The sequence below is a fragment of the Condylura cristata genome, unplaced genomic scaffold (genome assembly GCF_000260355.1).
Source record: "Condylura cristata isolate star-nosed mole 26May11 unplaced genomic scaffold, ConCri1.0 scaffold00011, whole genome shotgun sequence".
NCBI classification, from domain to species: Eukaryota; Metazoa; Chordata; class Mammalia; order Eulipotyphla; family Talpidae; genus Condylura; species Condylura cristata.
Window position 1 is genome coordinate 1,486,303 of NW_004567112.1, and position 18,646 is coordinate 1,504,948.

The 18,646-nt window shown below is 63.2% G+C and overlaps 1 protein-coding gene across 1 annotated transcript in view; it reads right to left on the reverse strand.

Moving 5' to 3' along the window:
- DOCK1 (dedicator of cytokinesis 1) overlaps positions 1-18,646 on the reverse strand; it is a 239,593-nt gene that overhangs the window by 210,077 nt on the left and 10,870 nt on the right. Inside the window, 10 exon segments of the mRNA XM_012723446.1 lie at positions 1,719-1,791; positions 2,419-2,517; positions 3,392-3,516; positions 6,519-6,644; positions 9,150-9,292; positions 11,960-12,032; positions 14,621-14,756; positions 15,090-15,171; positions 15,950-16,107; positions 16,807-16,942. Of these exon segments, the coding sequence (XP_012578900.1) occupies positions 1,719-1,791; positions 2,419-2,517; positions 3,392-3,516; positions 6,519-6,644; positions 9,150-9,292; positions 11,960-12,032; positions 14,621-14,756; positions 15,090-15,171; positions 15,950-16,107; positions 16,807-16,942 (1,151 nt within the window).

Consider the following 18,646-nt stretch of genomic DNA (forward strand, 5'->3'; position numbering starts at 1 on the left):
GCGGCACGTGCCTCTCGCCACCCAGGCAGTGACAGAGACACAGACAGAGAGTAGGAGGGTCCCCTGCCTGCAGGGGGGTCGCAGCCTCGCTCCTCTCCAGGCGCTCCCAGGGCACCCGCCGGAAGCAGCCCCTCTGCACCCGCCACGGCCTGCTCCTCCCGGCCACCTGTCCTGAGCCCCGGCGAAGACCCCGACCGGGTTGCGCCCACCTGGTGCCCAAGCTGAGGCTCGATCCCACACCAAGGGAGGCGGCCCAGAGCCCCAGGGGCACAGCTAGGAGGCGCCTCCCGCAGCCACGGGGCCATCCTACCCAGCACCGGGTCGCCTGCCCACCGCCAGGGCTGCGGAAGTCAACTCCCGCCTGTGGCTGCCGTCCGTGGCCTCGTGTCAGCAGCCCGATGGCCTAGGAGAGGGCCCTCGCCGCCTCGGGCACAGCGAGTCCCCGTGAGTGCACTGACCCCCACACGTGTCACGCGACACCGAGGTCGCTGGGCTCCTCCCGGCCTTGCCCCAGGGCGGGCAGCAGACCTCAGTCAGGGTTTGCCATTCAGGGAACCAGTAAACCAGTTATTTCAGATGACAAAGGAAAGAAAATGTGGGGATTTGTGACTGATGGTGTTGGGGACCGGATGACGGATGGGCTGGCTGGAGGCGTCCCTCCAGGAGATGGTCACGCCTGAGCCCAAGGTGAGCTGAGGAGCGGAGGCCAGACACGGAACCCCAAAGCCGCACAACTGGGCTCGCAGGGGACAGGATGCAGCCCCAACAGCAGCCTGCGCCACACGCAGCACCTCCACCACTCGGGGTGACAGTGGGGCCTGGCTGTCCCCGGCCCCTCAGGAGTCCCGTTGACTCAGCGCCACGCCCTGGCCCGTGGGTTCCCACCCAAGATGCTCTCGGGCTCCCGGGGAGAGCCGGGATCCAGCCAGGCCTGCAGAGACACTGAGCTGAGGAGGATGGACTCGTGATCCCCGCAGCAGGGGTTCTGGGGTGCCCCAATGTGCACCAGGAAAAGGACCAGCAGCCTGCACGTCTATGGCCTGGCCCGGGCATGGGGAAGAGAGGCTCAGCTAGATGGCGCTCCCCAGGGTCGTCACGGAGAAGCATGGCTTCTGGGCGCAGCCCCCCAACGTGGCCCACCCCTCGCAAACCGGCCCTGCCAGACACCCCAGGCCCGGGGTCAGGGAGCCTGTCTCCCGCGGGAACCCGCTCCCGAGTCTGGTGCAAGCTCCATCCCGATACCGAAGCCAACATGTGTGACGAGGCAAACTTCAGTCAACGGCAGGCGAGGGGGTGAAGGATGCCCAGGGCTTCTCCGAGCCCCATCACGCAGCAAAGGCACACCACGCCTGAGACAAGCTGGGCCGAGCCCCGACACTGGGCCGCACAATCATGGAAACTGGGTGCCAGCGCCAGGAGCGCCACAAGCCACGTGTGAGGTCCGTGTGCCGTGGCTCTGGGTGCCTGTGACGCACGGATTGCACCCCAGTAGGGGATGAGAGGCGGTGGTACGGGGCGCACGAGCAGGAGGAAGGGGTCCCATGCCGCCTGGCAGGCGGGGCCTCGCCACAAGGGCCCCAGGACGTGGCAGCGGGCTGAAGCGTCAAGGAACCGCGGTCGTGCCGTCACAACGGTTCAGAGTCAGGGCACGGGGCGCCGGGGAGCCCCCCCCCCCACTGCCCCAGCCATGCAGGGGGAACAGGGCGAGGGCTACTCACAGTCCTGGGAGGACCGGTGGCGGAAGGTGAAGCGCAGGTGGCTGCGGCTGACGTCCTCGATGGGGATGGCCACCTGGGGAGAGGGCCGGACTCAGGACGCGCCCCCGGCCCTCCCGGGCCTCAGCGCCTGCGCAGGAGCCCGACCCACGGGCCGTCCGCTGCGGGAGGGCTGACCTCAGGCCGCGCGCTCTTTAAGGGCTGCAGCGGCCCTGCTCATCCCCTGCGGGGCCGCGACCCGCCCAGCCAGCACGCGGGCCCTGAAGCCCAGCCGCCCATCCCTGCCTCCGGCGCGTTCCAGGAGGCAGACCCAGCCCTGGCGCATGGGCTGCTGGCACCGTGGCGGCTCCTGCTGGCAGGCACCAGGCGTCAAAGCGCGGGCAGCCGGGGCAGGGCCTGCGGGCGAAGGCTCCACCTGGCCTCCCTGCCCCGTGACGCGGCGGCTCGCGCCAGCCGCCGGGAGAGGACAGCCAGCTCTGTGGAGCGCTGTCACTGGTCTCCCCGGACTTCCTGTGTGTGTCCCAAAGGAGAGAGCAGCACAGGTCCTCCCAGAGACGCCAGCCTGGTTCCCTGGGCACCTCGCAGGCCTCTGCGGAGCACGCCCGGCTGCCGGGGCGCCCACCCACAGGCACCCAGAGGTGGGGGCAGCGTATCCCTGGGCAACAAACGTGCATCCCCGCAGGGCAGAAGGCCGTGCCAATACCTTGACGGTCTCAAACCAGCGTGGCTGCTTCACTTGGTAGTAAATCACCGACTTGTACTCCGAAATCGCCTCATCGCCGGCACCCGGGAAAATCACATGCTTGTTAAAAAGCACAGAGAGCTCACATCAGCCGCGTGAGCCTGGCACGGCCCTCCAGACGCTCAACGCAAGGACAGTGCAGTGGGAATGCTGTCCCCAAGCACCACAACGTGCCGGCAGTGGGCTCCCAGCCAGCTGCGTGGACACCACACGCTGACGGGCCCTGCCCCGCACCCCACGCTCCCTCATCACTTTAACCTGAGATTCTGCAGGGTGGCGCTGAGTTACTCGGAGGTCTACAGTACGGGGACACAGGCGAGGGGGAGTGCCACCTCCCACCTACTCCTCCCCGTAAACACCAAGCTGCTGACCCCACCTAGACCCAGAGCCAGGGGCCGCACTGCCTGACTCCAGGCGGAAGCCCGGCTGGCCCTCCAGGCACAGCTGGGCCTCAGGCACACCCCTGGGCACTGCTGGGCTCAGCCCGCCAGCCTGGGTCCAGAGGGGCTGGCGGGGACCGCTGCTCTACGCCTACATGCAGGTCCTTGGGGCCGCAGCCACAGGCATGTGCCTGCACCGTGCTGTGGGCTGCTGTGACCGGCAGGAGGTCGCCGGGAAGGACCGGGGCCAGGCCCAGCTCAGCCCAGCCCCGCCCGACCTGGGCTCCAGCAGCTCTCAGGGGGCGACACTAAGGCCATCTGGACATACAGGGTGACGCCGGACCAGGCCCAGAGCTCACGATGGCCAATGAGGTACCGCGACAGGACTGGCCAAGGGGGGCGGTCAGGACCACGGGCCCCCACGGGGCAGCGGCTGCCAGGACAGCAGCCTCTCAGGTCAGGCTCCAGCGAAGGAGCCAGCGGCCGCATTGCATCCAAGAGCGGCAACCCCTGAGTAAAGCCCGCAGCGCAGGCTAGACGCGCGCAACAGGCACCTCGAGCCGCTTGCCGTCCTCGTCATACACAGACACGGTGACCTCGACATTCTTGGCCGTCGTCTTGCTTCCTTTGTCAAAGTCTCCTTGGACCAACGTCACGTAGATGTCATTCCGAACATCACCTGGGGAAAGTCAGACCTTCATGCGCGCGCAATCCCTTACACACAGCTTAGCCGGGAACTTCTCAGGACAGCCCGCGGCTGGCCGGCGCTGCGGGTGCTGCGTGCCGGACGCTCAGGCCTTTCTGTAAGGCACGTGCAACCCCGAGGCGTGCAGGAAGGAGGGGCGCGTCCGGCCCCACGCCTCTGGGCTCCTCACCTGGCGCTTCCGCACCTGTGCAGGCAGCGGGCCGAGGGCTCAAGCCCTAGAGCCACCGGCCACCCCGGAGCAACCCAGGTCTGACAAGTGGTCACGGCCACCTCAGGCCCGGGACTCGGTCACCGAGGCCCAGAGGCCAAGGAACACGACAGCACCCGGGTGGCCGCTGGGCACAGGCCCCTCTGCGTCCCTCTGAGGGTGAACAGAAGGGCGGGCGACGGAGACCAGAGCTGAGAGGGGCCCAGGAGGAGGAGTGGACTTTCCAGAGCGAAACTTTCTGACGGAGCTTCTCACCTTGGCAGGCCAGGCAGTGGCATGACCCTGAGTGGGGCCCAGGGAGAAGGGAGCCGGGCACTGAAAACCCAAGCACATCACACACCACATCCAACACCCACACACCACACACCCCATGAGCTGAGCGCTCGCCCTGCTGGGGTCACGCAGTGACAGGGTCGCCCGGGACCCCTGGGTGTCCTCGGGGCTGATGACCCGATCCAGAGCAAGCGCCACCCACACGGGCGCTGTCCTGGCCATGCCATGGGGCAGCCCCAGACCAGGGGACGGAGGGACAGTCCCACCCAGGGCAGCACAGAGCCACAGGCCGCAGGACGAGGATCCCTGAGAATGCGCGACCCCCTCGCGGCCTTGTTTTCCAACTTGGTTTTCTTCACTGCTTTAGTCTGACTTTTAATGTCTCCAGCTATTAAGATAAGATGCCATTTAAAAGCCATTACTATGACTCCCCAGTGGGTCGCTGCCCCCGCCACGACGCGGCTGGCAGCAAAAGCTGCGTCCCTGCCCCTGCCAAGCGGGCCACGCGTCAGCCGCCCTCCGCCACCCGCCGAGAGCAGCACAGCCCCGGCCCTGCGGCCTCGCCCCCAGGCCCCGAGACCGCCTCAGACAGAGGTGGGTCACAGTCGGCCTCCGCGCCGAGGCCGGGGCGCTGGTGCGGCAAAGCCCGGTCTCACTGGGGGACCCGCGTGCCGGGACGGCCAAAGGAAGGCAGGGTGGGTGGTCGGCGCGCTGGCGGTGACACCAGGGGCCCTCGCCAACGCCTCGGGGTCTGTGCTGGGAAGGTCGGAGCTGGGGGACTCGGAGAGCGTCCCTGGGCCCATCCCTGCCACCTCCCAGGGAGTTCTGCCTCCCACCAGGGCCCTGGAATGATGAGAGGAGAAGAGTCCTGGAGGGGTGCAAGCTCCCCGTCTTGCACAGGAGATGCCCCCGGGCGGTCGAGCAGGTGAAGGGTGCGCAGCTGAGCAGAAGGCGGGGTCTGAGTGAGGCCCCACCACCTCTCCCCTCAGGGCAAACCCCGGGGTGACTGCGGAGCCAGCCCGCCCCTCCGGGAACCCGTAGGTGAAAGCCGCACACGGAGCCTGCCGGGAAGCATCAGGGGTCTATCCTCAGAGCCACTGAGGCACACCAGCCGTCAGGAAAGCAGGCCAGTGTGGAGGTCCCTGGGTGACCCCCGAACCCGAGGCCGAGCTACGCACACGAGAGCGCCACGTCTTTGCCCTGATGACAAATCCAAATGCAGGTCACGCACCCTCGCGGTCCACCGGACCTGCACACCCTGCCGGGCCCCAGGCAGCGGGTGCACACTGGCCAGGGTCACCCCCCTTCCCGCTCGGGTAAGCCCAGGGACTCACCTGCCCAGGTGAGAGGTCTGCACCGCGCAGCCCGCAGCCCCGCAGCCCAGGAAGGGCGCGTCCGGACTGCCGCCACGCAGGAGCCACAGCTCGGCCCTGCGCGGGCAGACGTGCCGCGGGGCAGAGAGCCCTGGGGAGGCAGCCAGCGGGCCGCCAATGTCGGGGCTCGGCCCGTCGCCCTGCTCACAGCCGTGGGAAGGCGCTCGCGCGTGACGGCACCCCCCACCCTAGACACGGGCTCGGGAAGATGGGGGCCGCAGGCTCTGCCCCCCACTCAGGACACTGGGGGCCGCGGGCTGGGCTGAGGATGAGGCACCGGCGCGCCTCGGCCCTCACTCTCCCGGCCTCCCCCGCGGGGCCCACGAGCGTCCCGGGGCGCCAGCCGTCAGGGCTGGCGCGGGTTTCTGTCACTTACACCCTATGCGCCCTACCTCCGGCCAACCTGGGGTCAGCAGGTTCCCTCCTGCCCTTCCTCAGGGAGGGTGCCAAGACCAGCGGGCAGCAGCGAGCTCTCCTCACGCCGGGCCCAGGGCTGGAGCTGCCGGCTGTGGACGCCTGCAGTGGGGAGGTGCTGAACCCACCCTGGCCTGGGGCCCTTGGGGTTGGGTGTCCACCCCAACGGGAGCCTTGCCCCTGAACTTGCGCTGGACGTCCAGCACTGTCCCGGGCCCGCGAGGGCGGCGTGTCACTGGGACCTAAGTCAGCGTGTCGAGGCACCGCCCGGCTGCAGTGACAGCCCGCGGCGGAGGCCGCGCCACCCCTCGCTTGCATCAGTGGCCCGGGGGCCCCCCGAGCAGCCCTGAGCCCACAGCCGGGGCAGAGGGCAAGTCAGAGCCCCTTGGCGCAGGCACGCGGGCCAGGAGACAGCAGCGCGGCCATGGTGAGGGCGTCTGCGGCCACGCGGAGGACACAGCACGTCCTCACGCCGGCCCGGCCCCAGTTCCGCCAGGCCGCCGTCACACGCCCCAAGGGGCCGGAAGCGCCTCCCCCAGGCCCGCGGGTCTCTCTGGTCCTGCTGACAACTCGGGAGGGACCCGGGGGGCGCCAGGGCTCATCCCTTGGCCACACACTCAGCAATGTGGCCAGACGCTGGCCCTGGCCAGCAGAACAGGCCCAGCGCCGCAGCACGGCCACACTCAGACCCGAGGGCCTGCTCTTACCAGGCATGATTATCTCCGGGAACCCCGTTTTCCGAGCCACGGCCGTGGTCCTGTCCACCAAGTGAGGAAACTCTTTCCTGATCTGGCGAGTATCTCCCGGGAGCAGTTTCAGCGTAACCCACAAACCTAGAAAAACAAGGGGTGCATGAGCCACGCTGGTCCTGGCCACCCATGTCTTCACAAGACCAGCTTCACTGAATGAGGCGCCTTCAACTCACGTCACAGGAGAAAGGGCGGGTGTGTAAGAGACAGCAAGCAGGAGCGGGCCGGGGCCCGGCGCAGGGAGCCCCGCGGGTCTGGGCCGAGGAGGGGCGGAGCCAGCCGGACCCCTCCCAGGGTGCTGCACATGGAGGCAAATCAGAAGAGCGCGGTTCTGGGGGTGCACAGAACCCATGCTCCCCACACGGAGGATTCTGGCGGGACGCCAGGCCTGTGCCGCGGGCCCGGGGCCGCCTGCGCTGCCCGCCAGGGCCAGTCCCTGTTATAAACCCCCCCAGGCCGGTGGCAGGCCGGGCCAGAGGGCAGCCCAGTGGACGGCCCGCGAGGGACAGCGCCCACGCCTGGCTCTGCCGGCGTTACGAGTTGGCCCCACCGGGGGCACCGGGTCTTAGGAGCTCTGCAGCTCCTAAGTTACTGAGCCCCACACCTCCGGCCAGCTGCGCAGAGGGCGCGGACTCGGAGCGAGGGGTGCGCTCTCGTGCAGGAGTCAAGGTGAGCAGGCGAGGCTCAAGCCCGGTTCCCAGCGGCGCTAAGAGCCTCCAACGCCTCTGCGGTCTCGCTGCCGCCCGCGCCGCGGCTGTCTGAATCCACGGTCCAGTTTGCTATCCGCCATTTACACAGAGTAACTTTCTCCTGATGAGGCTGGGTTTAAAACACTTACCTCCGCAAAGAAATGGGGCTGACTTTAAAGGAAAAAGTGCTTTTGAGGTTGACTTTGGCTTAATCGGAATGACAAAACGCGAAGGCATTAGCGCACCACCCCCAGAGTCAGGAAGCAGCTGCGGGTGCTCCAGAAGCCGCTATCTATGTGAAACACCAGCACCCCGGAGTGCGGGCTGCAGGATCACGGGCTGACTACAGAAGAGGCTGTCGATCGTGACAGGCAGACACTGACAAGCCGCAGGCCAGGGCGCACAAGTCCCAGCAGAGGCAGGAGCAGATCCAGCGGGAGCGTGGAAACCACCGGCTCCCCTCCCAGAAGGCGCCCGCAGCTCCGGGAGGTGGGGGGAGGGCGAGCCTGGACGCTGAATGCGGAACCCAGGGCTCCGCCAGGCAAAGCCACAGTCGGGGCAGCTCACTCCCTGCTGCCCTACAGTCAGGGGCTCTGGGCTCCGGGGCTCAGGGTCGCCCTTGGGCGAGAACGGCCCTTGCGCTGCAAGGTACGCCTGAGGGTTCATTTCCATTCAGGGCTCGCCCCACGCCTCAGCTCAGCTTGCGTGCACGTTGAGAGACAGGTTTACAAGAAGTTGCTCCTGGCGCGGCTTTAAGTCGCTCTGCCTACAGAAGTCTCATGTCGGTGTCACTGGGGCTGGGGGCTTTATTTTCTTTTTCCACGGGGGTGGGGGGGAGGCGGTTCATGCCAAAAGAAATGCAAAGACTCCTCATTCCTCCAGAACACTGCTCAGACTCACTCGCCCAAAACAGCGGGACAGGAGTGGCGAGCACTGTCCCCGAGGCCCGCCCAGTCTGCCGCAAGGCCACATTCAATCTCGGACCGAGGCGTGGCCTTTCCATGGGGCTCGCAGCAGCCACAGGCGCACCTGCTGAAGGTCACCTCCCCTCGGTCTGGAGGCAGGTCTCAGACGACTCGCTTGCTGGCAGCCCTCCCAGCCAGCCTGGTGCCAACTGTCAGCGGCCCGGTGATTGATTCACGGCCCCTGCCAACAGCCGGTCAGCTGCTCGGAACCTTGTCAGAGTGGGACTGAACAATGAGGGCTGCAAGAGGCAGCAGGCGACGAGGACCCCCTTCTTCCATGGCAAGGCAAAGGGGATCAGTCCGCTACACGGGGCTCTCTCCTGGCGGGGGCGGCATGTGGCCGTGGTCAATGTTCCCCCGTGTGTACGGGGAAACAGAGGAGGGCAGTGGAGGGGGCACAGGCCTGAGGTCCGAGTTCCTCTGAGCAGGGGCCGAAAGAGCAGTGGATGACCAGTGCCTCCTGCAGGAAGTCACCAGCGGGCTTTCAGAAACAGCCAGGATGAGAGGGGCAAAGGGACAGCTGCTGCCTGTCCAGTCAGCTCGGGCGCTTTCCCAACATTTCACTGCATCTCACTCAGTCTTCCCCTCTCTCTCAGGCTAGCTCTCAGCAATATTCAGAAAGGTGATCAGCAAGAAAGTTCTCAGTCCATGGTGTAATCCAGCACATCACCGTATACCACCTCCACCACCATCCTCTTCACTCTCGTCACCGGCATCACCATCACGTCATGAGCAGCAACCAGCACCGTTATTACCAGCATCACCTCTCTGCTCACCACCACCGTTACCATCGCCGTCACCATCACCATCACCGCCACCACCACCGCCCTCCTCCTCACGATCACACTGAAATGCACACACACCACAGCACGCGCGTCAAGTTGACATAAACAGACATTTATGAAAACCAAGAAGTGCGCGTACAGAATACATACCCTGGCCCTTGTGGTTGACTTCTTTGGCAGCAATGACTTTGTTTATAACCGTTTGAAGGAAGTCATTCTCCCCTGCCACCCTGGGTGAAAAACGGGATGACATGTTCAGCGGCTTGTGTCGAATGGCGTCGTCCAACGCGAGCCTGGAGGGCACGGGACGAGCAAGACCACAGGAGACAAGGGGCAGAGACCCCGAGGGCACGGGACAGGGACACAAGAGATCATCGTCACCGAGTGCAAGAGGCATCGAGTCAACGCACAACGAAGACAGGGTAGGTGACAAGGGAGACAGGGAAGAGCACTGATCAGGGAAAGGCTGAGCCACGCGACAGAACCGACACGAGCCGCCCAACCCCGAGTAAGCAAGGATCCACCCGGGCCCTGCTCTGACTCGGACAGCGGTGACCCAGGGAACCTCTCTGAAAACCACCTACACAGACAGCACGTAACGCCAAGGGCTGTGGGCCATGGCTTCGGCCTCAGGAATCCCACCCGCGGCCTCGGTCAAGGGGCCGGTGGTTCACGGGCGGCAAGATCGTGACAGCAGAAAAGAAAGCGCCCTCTGACCGAGGCGCGGGCGGGAGCTGGGCGGCCGCCCCCAGGCTCGGCCTACACTCAGCTGAGCCTCCGCTTCTCAAACCGGGACCGAACAGCTTGGCCCCTGGAGGACACAGCTGCAGCCGCAAAGGCCAGTGGCCGTGCCGGCTAGCCCGGGGCCAGAGCTGCTAAGGGAAGCTACGCAGGATCAGGAACATAAACAGCGGGCAGCCTGCGGAGACGATGTCACAGAGACAAAAAACTGAGCATGGAGGAGCAAGGAAGTCAGTGACGTACACGGCGTCTCACAGACTTCTAAGAAAAAAGGGCGGCGCTACTCGTCACCAGACCCTCACAAGAGCTGAGGCTGCGCCGCTCTGTTCCCCTCGCCAGCCTGAGGGGCAGAGCCGAAACGCACACTGTGCCTTTGCCCCTACAACGGCTCCTGTCATCAAATAAATCCGTTTTGAGGGAGCATAAAACCGTTTCATCGAGAGGGCACTTCCCAAGCAACAGGTTTCAGAGCTTATTTTGCTAGTGAAATCATGCTGCTGTTTCCATGCTGCAAAGACTCATCCGCGCATCGGCCTGGCTTTGGGGGTGCGAGGAGTCACCGCACTTGCTAAGCGGGGACCAGTATTTTTTAAATTGGACATTTCACTAAAAGGCCAAAACAAGAGGGGCGGCTTCCAGAAACGCGGGTGTGTCCTGGGGGCATTCAGAGTAGCGACTCTAAAACTAGGAACTCCCCTAGCTCCTGAGAAGATGACCCCCACAGGCATTAGCAGGCAACGGGTCTTCGCACCTCAGAAACACAGGCTGAGGTAGAGACATCAAGAGACTGAGGCCTAAGCGGCCACAGCAGCCGCAGGCCGGTGCTAAAGAAGCGACTTAACACTAGCATTTGTAAAGCTGCGTTTTCTCTAGACCTCAGCAGCTGCCTGAGTTCAGAGATGCGCTTCCCCTGTTTACTGAGGAAACGCCGGATCCCGTACTGCGCTCCCTGCCCCTCGCATCACTGCGGCGAGGCCAGCAGGGCTCTGGGGATGGACAGGCCCTCCAGCTGCACAGCCCAGCGTGGCGCCGCCAGCCGCCTGGGGTAAGCACACTCTAAATGGGGCTGTGACTGGAAAGTAGCATTTCATTTGATTTCATTCCCATTCTTTTAAACCGCCACCTGTGTTCCCGTATGGAACAGAAGCCAAGGCTAAAGCATCCGAGCACAGCGATCCTGGCCTCCCGTCACTCAGGAGACCCTCCCTGAACACGCGGGGATCCTGCTGTTCATGTGCTGAGAGGCGCGACACCGGCCCCGGGCCAGGCCTTGGGCGCTCCGGCTCTGTGCCCAGCGCCTGCGGCGGAGAAAACCTCTCGCGCCTCGTTTCGGAAAGCCAGGCTGGGCGGGCGGCCTGTCAGGGCTGGGGCCCCTGGCCTGCCCTCACCCCCATTTCCCAGCGAGTATCACCAGCCTCACACCGCCTGAGCCAGCACCTGAGAACAAGGTAATCTCTCTAAGACGCACCCTGTTCCCCGCCTGACATCAGATACACAAAGAAGAGAAGCCGGCGGGGACCGCCGCCCGCTGCTCTGCTGGCCTCCCCACGGAGCAAGCTGTCTCTGTCCATTCCCGACACCACCTGCCTGCGCCTGAGGGCCCGAGGCCCCTGAGGCTACGCGGGCCATTAACCAGGCCCACAGTTGCGGTCACCGCCAGGGAAGTAACCCCGACTGTCAGCCTTTCCACGAAATGGGCCTTCCAGTCAGAGAATGAATGTAATGAATCTCCTCCGAGGCCTCTCCAGCCTCCCCTGCCTTGACAGAGGGTGTCGGGACTGGCGAAGCCCACACAGGCCGCACAGAGACGCAGCAGCCTGCAACCTGCCTCTGAGCCTTCTCGCCTGTCCCTGTTTTATTGGGTTTTCCCCTTTACACACCGCTGCCTCCTGGGATGGTTTGGGAGCGCTGTGCATTGGCAAGGTGAGCCCGTCCTCCGACAAGTCAATTACGGGGAGAAATGCGCTCGGGTAGAATAGCAATTCTGTAGTCTGTGTCGTCACGTGTAAAATCCTCCACTTCGAGACCATAAATAAACTTTAACCCGGGACTCTAGTGGCCACAAAATGCCACACTCCAGAGCGGTGACTGAATGTTTTCTTCATTACACAATCACCAAGACCCCTCTGTGCTGAGATTCTAAACTTAACTACGGAGATGATTACTACAGACAGACGCTTCCCACGCTAGGTCTGCTCAAGTGTCTGCCCCATACTTACGGCTGAAACGGAATGAAGTGCTGCTTGTCCTCATCATCTACTTTTCCATTTATGATATCTGTTACGTCCATCACTGCGGACAAGAAGAGAAGAGAAACCGTTTTGGCTTTAATGTTGCCGTCCCAGAAAGCAAAGGGAGCCCATGTCTCCCGACCACAACAGCGTAAACGGACGGTGGGATTTTCTAAAAGTCAAGTCCTACGCATCTCCACGGGTGCGTGACACGTGAGCCCCGAGAACACCAGCAAAGAGCGGCCGCGGAACACACGCGTTTCCCGTCATCCCAGCCACAGCCAGCGCTCCCCGCCCACCAGAACTCTGTGCTGAGGAAGAAGGTTTCGTTCTCCGTCAGGAACAACTGAGGCGGCAGCTGTGAGGAGGACGGGATGCCTACTGGCTTCATTCGCTGCCGTATGAACGGTCACACGTGGCAGGGGCCACCCTGCCGGCCGGGGCTGCTGAGCTGAGCGTGCACTGCCTGGCCCCGGCGGCTAAGAGGAAGCACGGGCACGGGTGTCCCGGGGACTCTGTTCCAGGGACACCGGCAGCGAGGCCTCACGAGCGCCTCAGGGACCCGTGGGGAGGCTGTCAGGGCAGGGATGAGTGCCCTGGCCACGCCACAAAGCTGGCGAGCCCGGTGCCTGAGCTCCCCCTGCTTCCGGCGCCGCCTGCCCAGACGCCCGGATGGCCCAGGCTACCGGCACAGGCGAGACTGGCGTGTTCACACCCACCTGTGTTAAGAAAGACCCTGCCTGGCTGCACGCAGGCAGCCCCAGGCCAGACCAGACTGCGCTGTCCACGGTGCTGATGGCACAGCAGGCCGGGCACCGCGGCCCTGGCTGGCGAAGGACCTGGCCTGTGCTCAGCCTCACGCCCAGCCAAAGGTAGTGTCCCTGGCTCCTTCCCTCGCCATCATCGCTCCCCAGTGACCACGTTCCTGTGCTGAACATACGGGGGCCTTGCACTTCTCCCACCACACCTCAAAGTTAAGGGGATGGGACTGTAGGACCAGAACAGCAGCCTCCCCACACAATGGGTCCGGAAGGACCAACCCCACACCTCTGGGAGCAGGACCGCCCACAGAGCAAAGCTGAGAACACACGTAGAGACAAAGAGACAAAGGTCGGAGCAGCGCAAACCACATGGCACACTGCTGTGCGGGAGACAGCAGGACCGGCCTCAGGAGCCGCCTCCAGGCTCTGGCCTCGGGCGACGGGCTGGGGCCAGATCACAGCACCCGGCACCGTGCGTGGCCTCAGACCACCTTTTTACCTCCAGCTGGGGTCTCAGCAGATCTGACCCCAAGCCCAGTCGAGTTCTGCAGCAGCAGTCCCACTCTGACCACAGCAAGGCTCCTCTAAACCTGGGGGACTCCCCACAGGAATCTGGGCCTTCCTGAGTGTCTGCAGCCCTCCGGCCTGTCATGGGCCTGTGTTGGAGGGCCCCTGTCGGCCGGACACCCGGTCAAATGCAGCCTCTAGGCCTGGAGCACAAGGAGGCACTTAGCTACTCTGGGCAGGACACAGCCACTGCACTGGTCAGCGGTGGTCAGCAGGGGCTTCCAAGAAGGGGCCCAGGCCTCAGAGAGGCTCAGCAGCCACTGGTCCTAGGAGACACCTCATTGCTCCCGGCCCACAGGCCGGGCCAGGCAGCTCTGTGACTGGGAACATGGATCTTAGAACTCATCTGTCACCAAAGGAGAAAGCAAAGGATCGGGAGGGGGAGGGAGTCACCCAGTCTGACCGCCCAGGGTCTCCACGAGGATCGGGTGTGAGGCCTGCCTGAAAAGGCAGGCCGTGCCATCGGCGGCCTGGCGGTGGGGCGGGCACGATGAACGCAGCCGGCAGGTGACAGCACGCGGGCAGGGGCGAGGCCAGGCCACAGGAGGCATCTGCCCTGGCAGCCCGCAGGGGAGAAGGCAGGCGCGCCCTACCCTGCGCACCCCATGTCGCTGGCTCCTCCCTCCCCAGAGACGCGCGCCAGGGACCCACAGCCCCAGCACAAAGAGGCCGAAGCAGCGCACCAGCTGCGACGGTCTGAGCTTTACATGGTAAGTAAAAAGTTCACAGTGCACCGCTGCGTGTCTCAGGCAGTCGGTATGCACGTGTAAAGCTCACGCTGACGGGAGGCGGCAAAACTGGGATCCAGGAAACAGACGAAAGCCAAGCAGAACTGAAGACATGAAAGGACAGTCTGATCTGACCTCGCGAAGGCAGAGGATGTCTCCCTGGGTCGGCATACAAGAAACTGAGGAACTGAGACCCCCCCTACACACACGTGCCGACGCACCCCAAGAATCACGACAAGGCCACGGGCGCCTGGGTCCCCCGGCAGGAGCCCAGCTCCCCATCGCCTGGCCTCTATGCTGACACGCCCCTCCCTCAGTCACCGGGCGCAGACGCCTGCAGCCTCTGGCGACCAGCCCGGCTCTGGGCCGGGAGCGTGGGCCAGAATCGGCCTTCCCCACCACCGCAGGCTGGACGTGTGAGACGCCGCGCCGGCCCTGGCGGCGTGGGCAGCAAGCCGCTCGGCAAAGAGCCTGCACGTACGTCCTCCCTCCCCAGTGGGAAAGCTGACACACCAAGCCAAGGGCGGCTTGGCTTGGTCTGCAGAGACGGCAGGCAGAGGCTGGGGAGCAGCAGGTGGGTGGGAGGGTGTTACCGGCCACGCCGAAGGGCCGCCGCAGGCCCGAGGTCAGCTTTCGCGTGTTGCTGTCCCTCAGCTCCATGCGCCCCACTCGCACGATCTGACAGACGAAACTGATTTTCTCCCTTTTCAGGTCTTTGCTCCCAAGGTCCTAGAGATACGAATTTCTGTCAGTGCTTTGGCAGAACCATTCCTCAAAGCAGGTCCCGCTGAAACAGACACAGGAAGGTGGACGAAGGTGGACGGAGGGGCTGCGACCACCTCGCAGCACGTGCGCGAGAGGGCTGCGCAACCGTCCGCAGCTGGCACTCAGGGAGCGGACGGGGCGGCGGGCGGCGTCTGCCAGGCGGTTCCAAGGCGGCCAGCGCCCGGCACCGGAGGGTCTGCTCTGGCCGAGAGCCAGCGCGAGGCCCAGGGATGCGGCGGTGGCGCTGACCCCGCACGAGGGCAGGCGGGCCCAGAGCAGGCCCGCGGGTGCACTTACGGTGAACACGGCCCGCAGGTGGTGGAGCCGGTCTATGTCCTTGGGCAGCCCGCAGCTCGACCAGCGCACCAGGTAGTTCTCACTGGGAAGAGAGAAGAGCAGGTGAGCGGCGAAGCCTGGGGCACCCGGCAGCTTTCTGAAAGGGCCCAGGCCCCGCGCAGTCTGCACTTGCAAAGCACATCGGTTGGCGCAGTACGAGCGTGGGGTGAGGCTCCGGGTACACGCGCAGCGTCAATGCCGTGCTGGCCCCGGGGCCCGACCAAACACGCACGGCAGAAACACAGACGAGTCCCGTGGCGAAGACAGGACGGGCTGCTGGGGTGAGGGCGAGGGGCCCTTGTTCTGCTTTCTTTCGTAAACTAAGTTTTTAAAGCTTGACTAATACAAGCGGAGAAACTGAAGTTTAGACACGCACCACGCTGTCGCTTTCCGCCTGGGAGAAGACAAGTTGCGGGGACAAACATAAAGAAGTAAGAAAGGGACGGCAGGGTGGCGGAAATGGAGGTGTGCTGCTCAGCAAACAGCGGAGCCTGAACCCCACAGCTCTGTCCTGCGCACTGACAGCCAGCCAGCCGTCTGGAGCAACACGGTAATCCAAAGACTGAGAAGTGGGGTTCACAGAGAACAAATGTGCCACAAAGCAGGGCACAGCTCCGACCCTTGAGGCTCTGCGGCAGAGCCTGAGAGTTTGGCGGACTGTAGCGTTGCCGCCAAACACCCACGAGCCCGCTGAAAGCCGTTCTCGCTCCCAGAAAGAGCAGGGGTACAGCTGCCTGGAGGCTGTCCAGAGGATGACCCCGAGGGCCCTGCCAGGGAGACACTAAGCAAAGAGGAAGGGGGGCAGTGGGCAGAGCACTGACCTGATGAACTTGGACTCCACAGGGTCATACAGGGACATGAGGACTTCGGCATCTTCTCCTATCTTGCAAACCACATTCTTGAGGTTGACAAACAAGGCCAGGGAAGGGGTAGCAGCAAACTTCGCTTGTCTGTTGATGTCCATGTTCTGCCTCTGGGACTGTGAGCGGGAATAGAAGCAGGGCAAGATCAACAGCCAGTGAGCAGCTGATAGAAATGACTCGTCAACACTGCCCATGCAGTCAGTCATCCGCCCCGTCCAGGGCCCAGAACACACAAGCCCCGCCGAACACAGGATTCTGGGCACAGGCAGCCTGGGGCAGTCTGCTCGGACACGTCCCTCAAAGGGACAAATGCACCTGTCCGAGCCTCGAGTGAGAACGACGATCGCCATTCATTGGTTTCCAACTGAAACAGCCCCCCAGGGACATGTCTGTCTGCCCGGACCCGGACCCAGGGGCACCTTAAGTGCGTGCTGAATACATGGTCAGCCCGCCACGCTATTTGAGAACAGCTGGGACCACTCGCTGCCACAAGGCCATGGGAGCTACGCCCAGGATCTCAGCCACGAGCTACGGAGCCACGGCTTGTGGCCTGGACACGGGTTCCTGTCTTCACGGGTCACGATTCACACCACTCCCCAGTCGAAGGGGAAACCAGCCTCCAGTCTCCCGTGAGCACACAGACTAGGTGCCGCCAGCCCTGCCGGCTCGAGGGTGGCGCCTACCCCCCACGCTGCAGAGGCACAGACGCCACCGGCTGCCTCAGGCCTCCACAGCCCAAATTCCGGCCCCACTGATGTGTCGGCGAGGCCGGTAACTGTACTAAGAGAACGAGCGCCTCGCGGGGTCGGACTTACTTTCTCTTCTTGTAATCTTTCTTCCACTTGCTTAGACGCTATTTCATGGGCTCTGAAGAGACTGATTGTGCTAGTTAACTCTGGATCCAAAATGTTCCCATCTTCATCTCTCACTACCAGGTCCAAATCAAGAATTCTGGAGTAACAGAAATTGAGGGCTCAGGAAACTGTGTTTAATGTGATTTCCGCCCCAGCAATGGAACCAGTGAGAACGTGCCATCAAGGCTGGGTCACCAAAGAACACCAGGGGAGCCAAGTTCTGTAAGGCCGCTTCATTAATGGCGCACGGGCACCCTGAAGTTTAAGAACCCCAACTCTTCTACCGCAATAGTGACGTTACGCGACAATTAGCAACTCTGCGATCTATGAGTCGCCATGTGACAGGCGGTCACCTTGAAGCACACACAGCATCTATGGTAAACGTGTGCTAGACGCATGGAGGGACGTAGATACACTGCGCATGAGCAGCGGACGCATGGAGGGGACGTAGATACACTGCGCATGAGCAGCGGACGCATGGAGGGGACGTAGATGCGCAGTGTACGCATGGAGCGGACGTAGATACACTGCGCATGTGCGGTGGGCGTGCGCACCTGGTTTTGCGTGTATGGTGTCTGTAGGACCTACATGTGTGGCACATTTGGCGTGTGGATAGAGACACTCCGTGGGGCGTGTGTATTCCTCGCACCGCCACGCGCACACACACTGAGCTGGGCGCCGTCCCCAGTGGGGGAAGCAGAGGAAAGGTGGCGCGCAGCCACGCCCTCCGCCCTCACGCCTGCCTGACGCCTGCCTTCCACCCAGCCAGCTCTGTCTTGCAGATGAACCCGACTCTGATGAAGACGTTCCACTGTGTCTCAGCCATATGGACGTTATTCACAACAACATGAAGAGACTTTCTGGCCAGATGGCTCAATGCGGTAGCCAGCTTGAGACACCAGCAGCATCTGGCTAATAAATCTGCCTGCCTGTATCGGAAATTATTTTGGGGCAACATGTTCTCAGAAGCCCCAAAGCCAACAAAGTAGCTCGGTGAGAGTGACCTTGAACTTTATTTCAAGAATTAGCAAAGGCAATTAAATAAGGCGAATCCGGGACTGGGCTACGGAGGGCTGGCCCGGTTTTCCCCTGAATGAGATCTGATCCCGGTTTTCCCTTGAATCATCAGTTTTGCTTTGTTTTGATTTGTTTTTTTATCCGATAACCAAGGAGTCGTTTGAAAGATAAACTTCAATTAGGGAATGTCTTGCACTGTTTCAAGTTTAAGGAGAAAGCTGACTTGCCAATGGCCGTGTATTCCTTCCGGCCAACCCAGCTCACTCCTCTCCTCGCTGTGCTCTGGCACCTCACACGGGCGGGCGTCCCTGCGAGCCCAAGACCCGAGACGCGTTGCACCCGGCGCCACACACAGGGCAACCACCAAGCCGCATTCTTCCATTACTATCCGCTGAGCAAACCAACAGGGCCTGCACGCAGGGGCTGTCAGGAACAGCAGCCCTTGGCTCTGTGTGCGAACAGGGGATGAGGGGCCTCCAGGGAAGGAAAGACACTTTTCAAGCCTCTCTCATTAGATGGACTTGCTAACACATACTCATGTGCCTCTCTTCCCAAATACCCAAGATCATGCCAGCTGGAAATCAGACCCTGGGTGGAAAGACGCTCGTGTGGGTGGGGCCAGTGCTAATGAAGTCAGAGGGTCCCTGCAGGTCTGGGTGGGGTTGATGATAATGAGGGTGGGAGGAGGCCAGATGTGTGCTTGCAGAGGCTGGTGGGGTGTGGCACAGCCACAAAGCAGCTGAACTGGCCAGCAGTCCTGGAGGCCACACAGACCCAGGTGAGG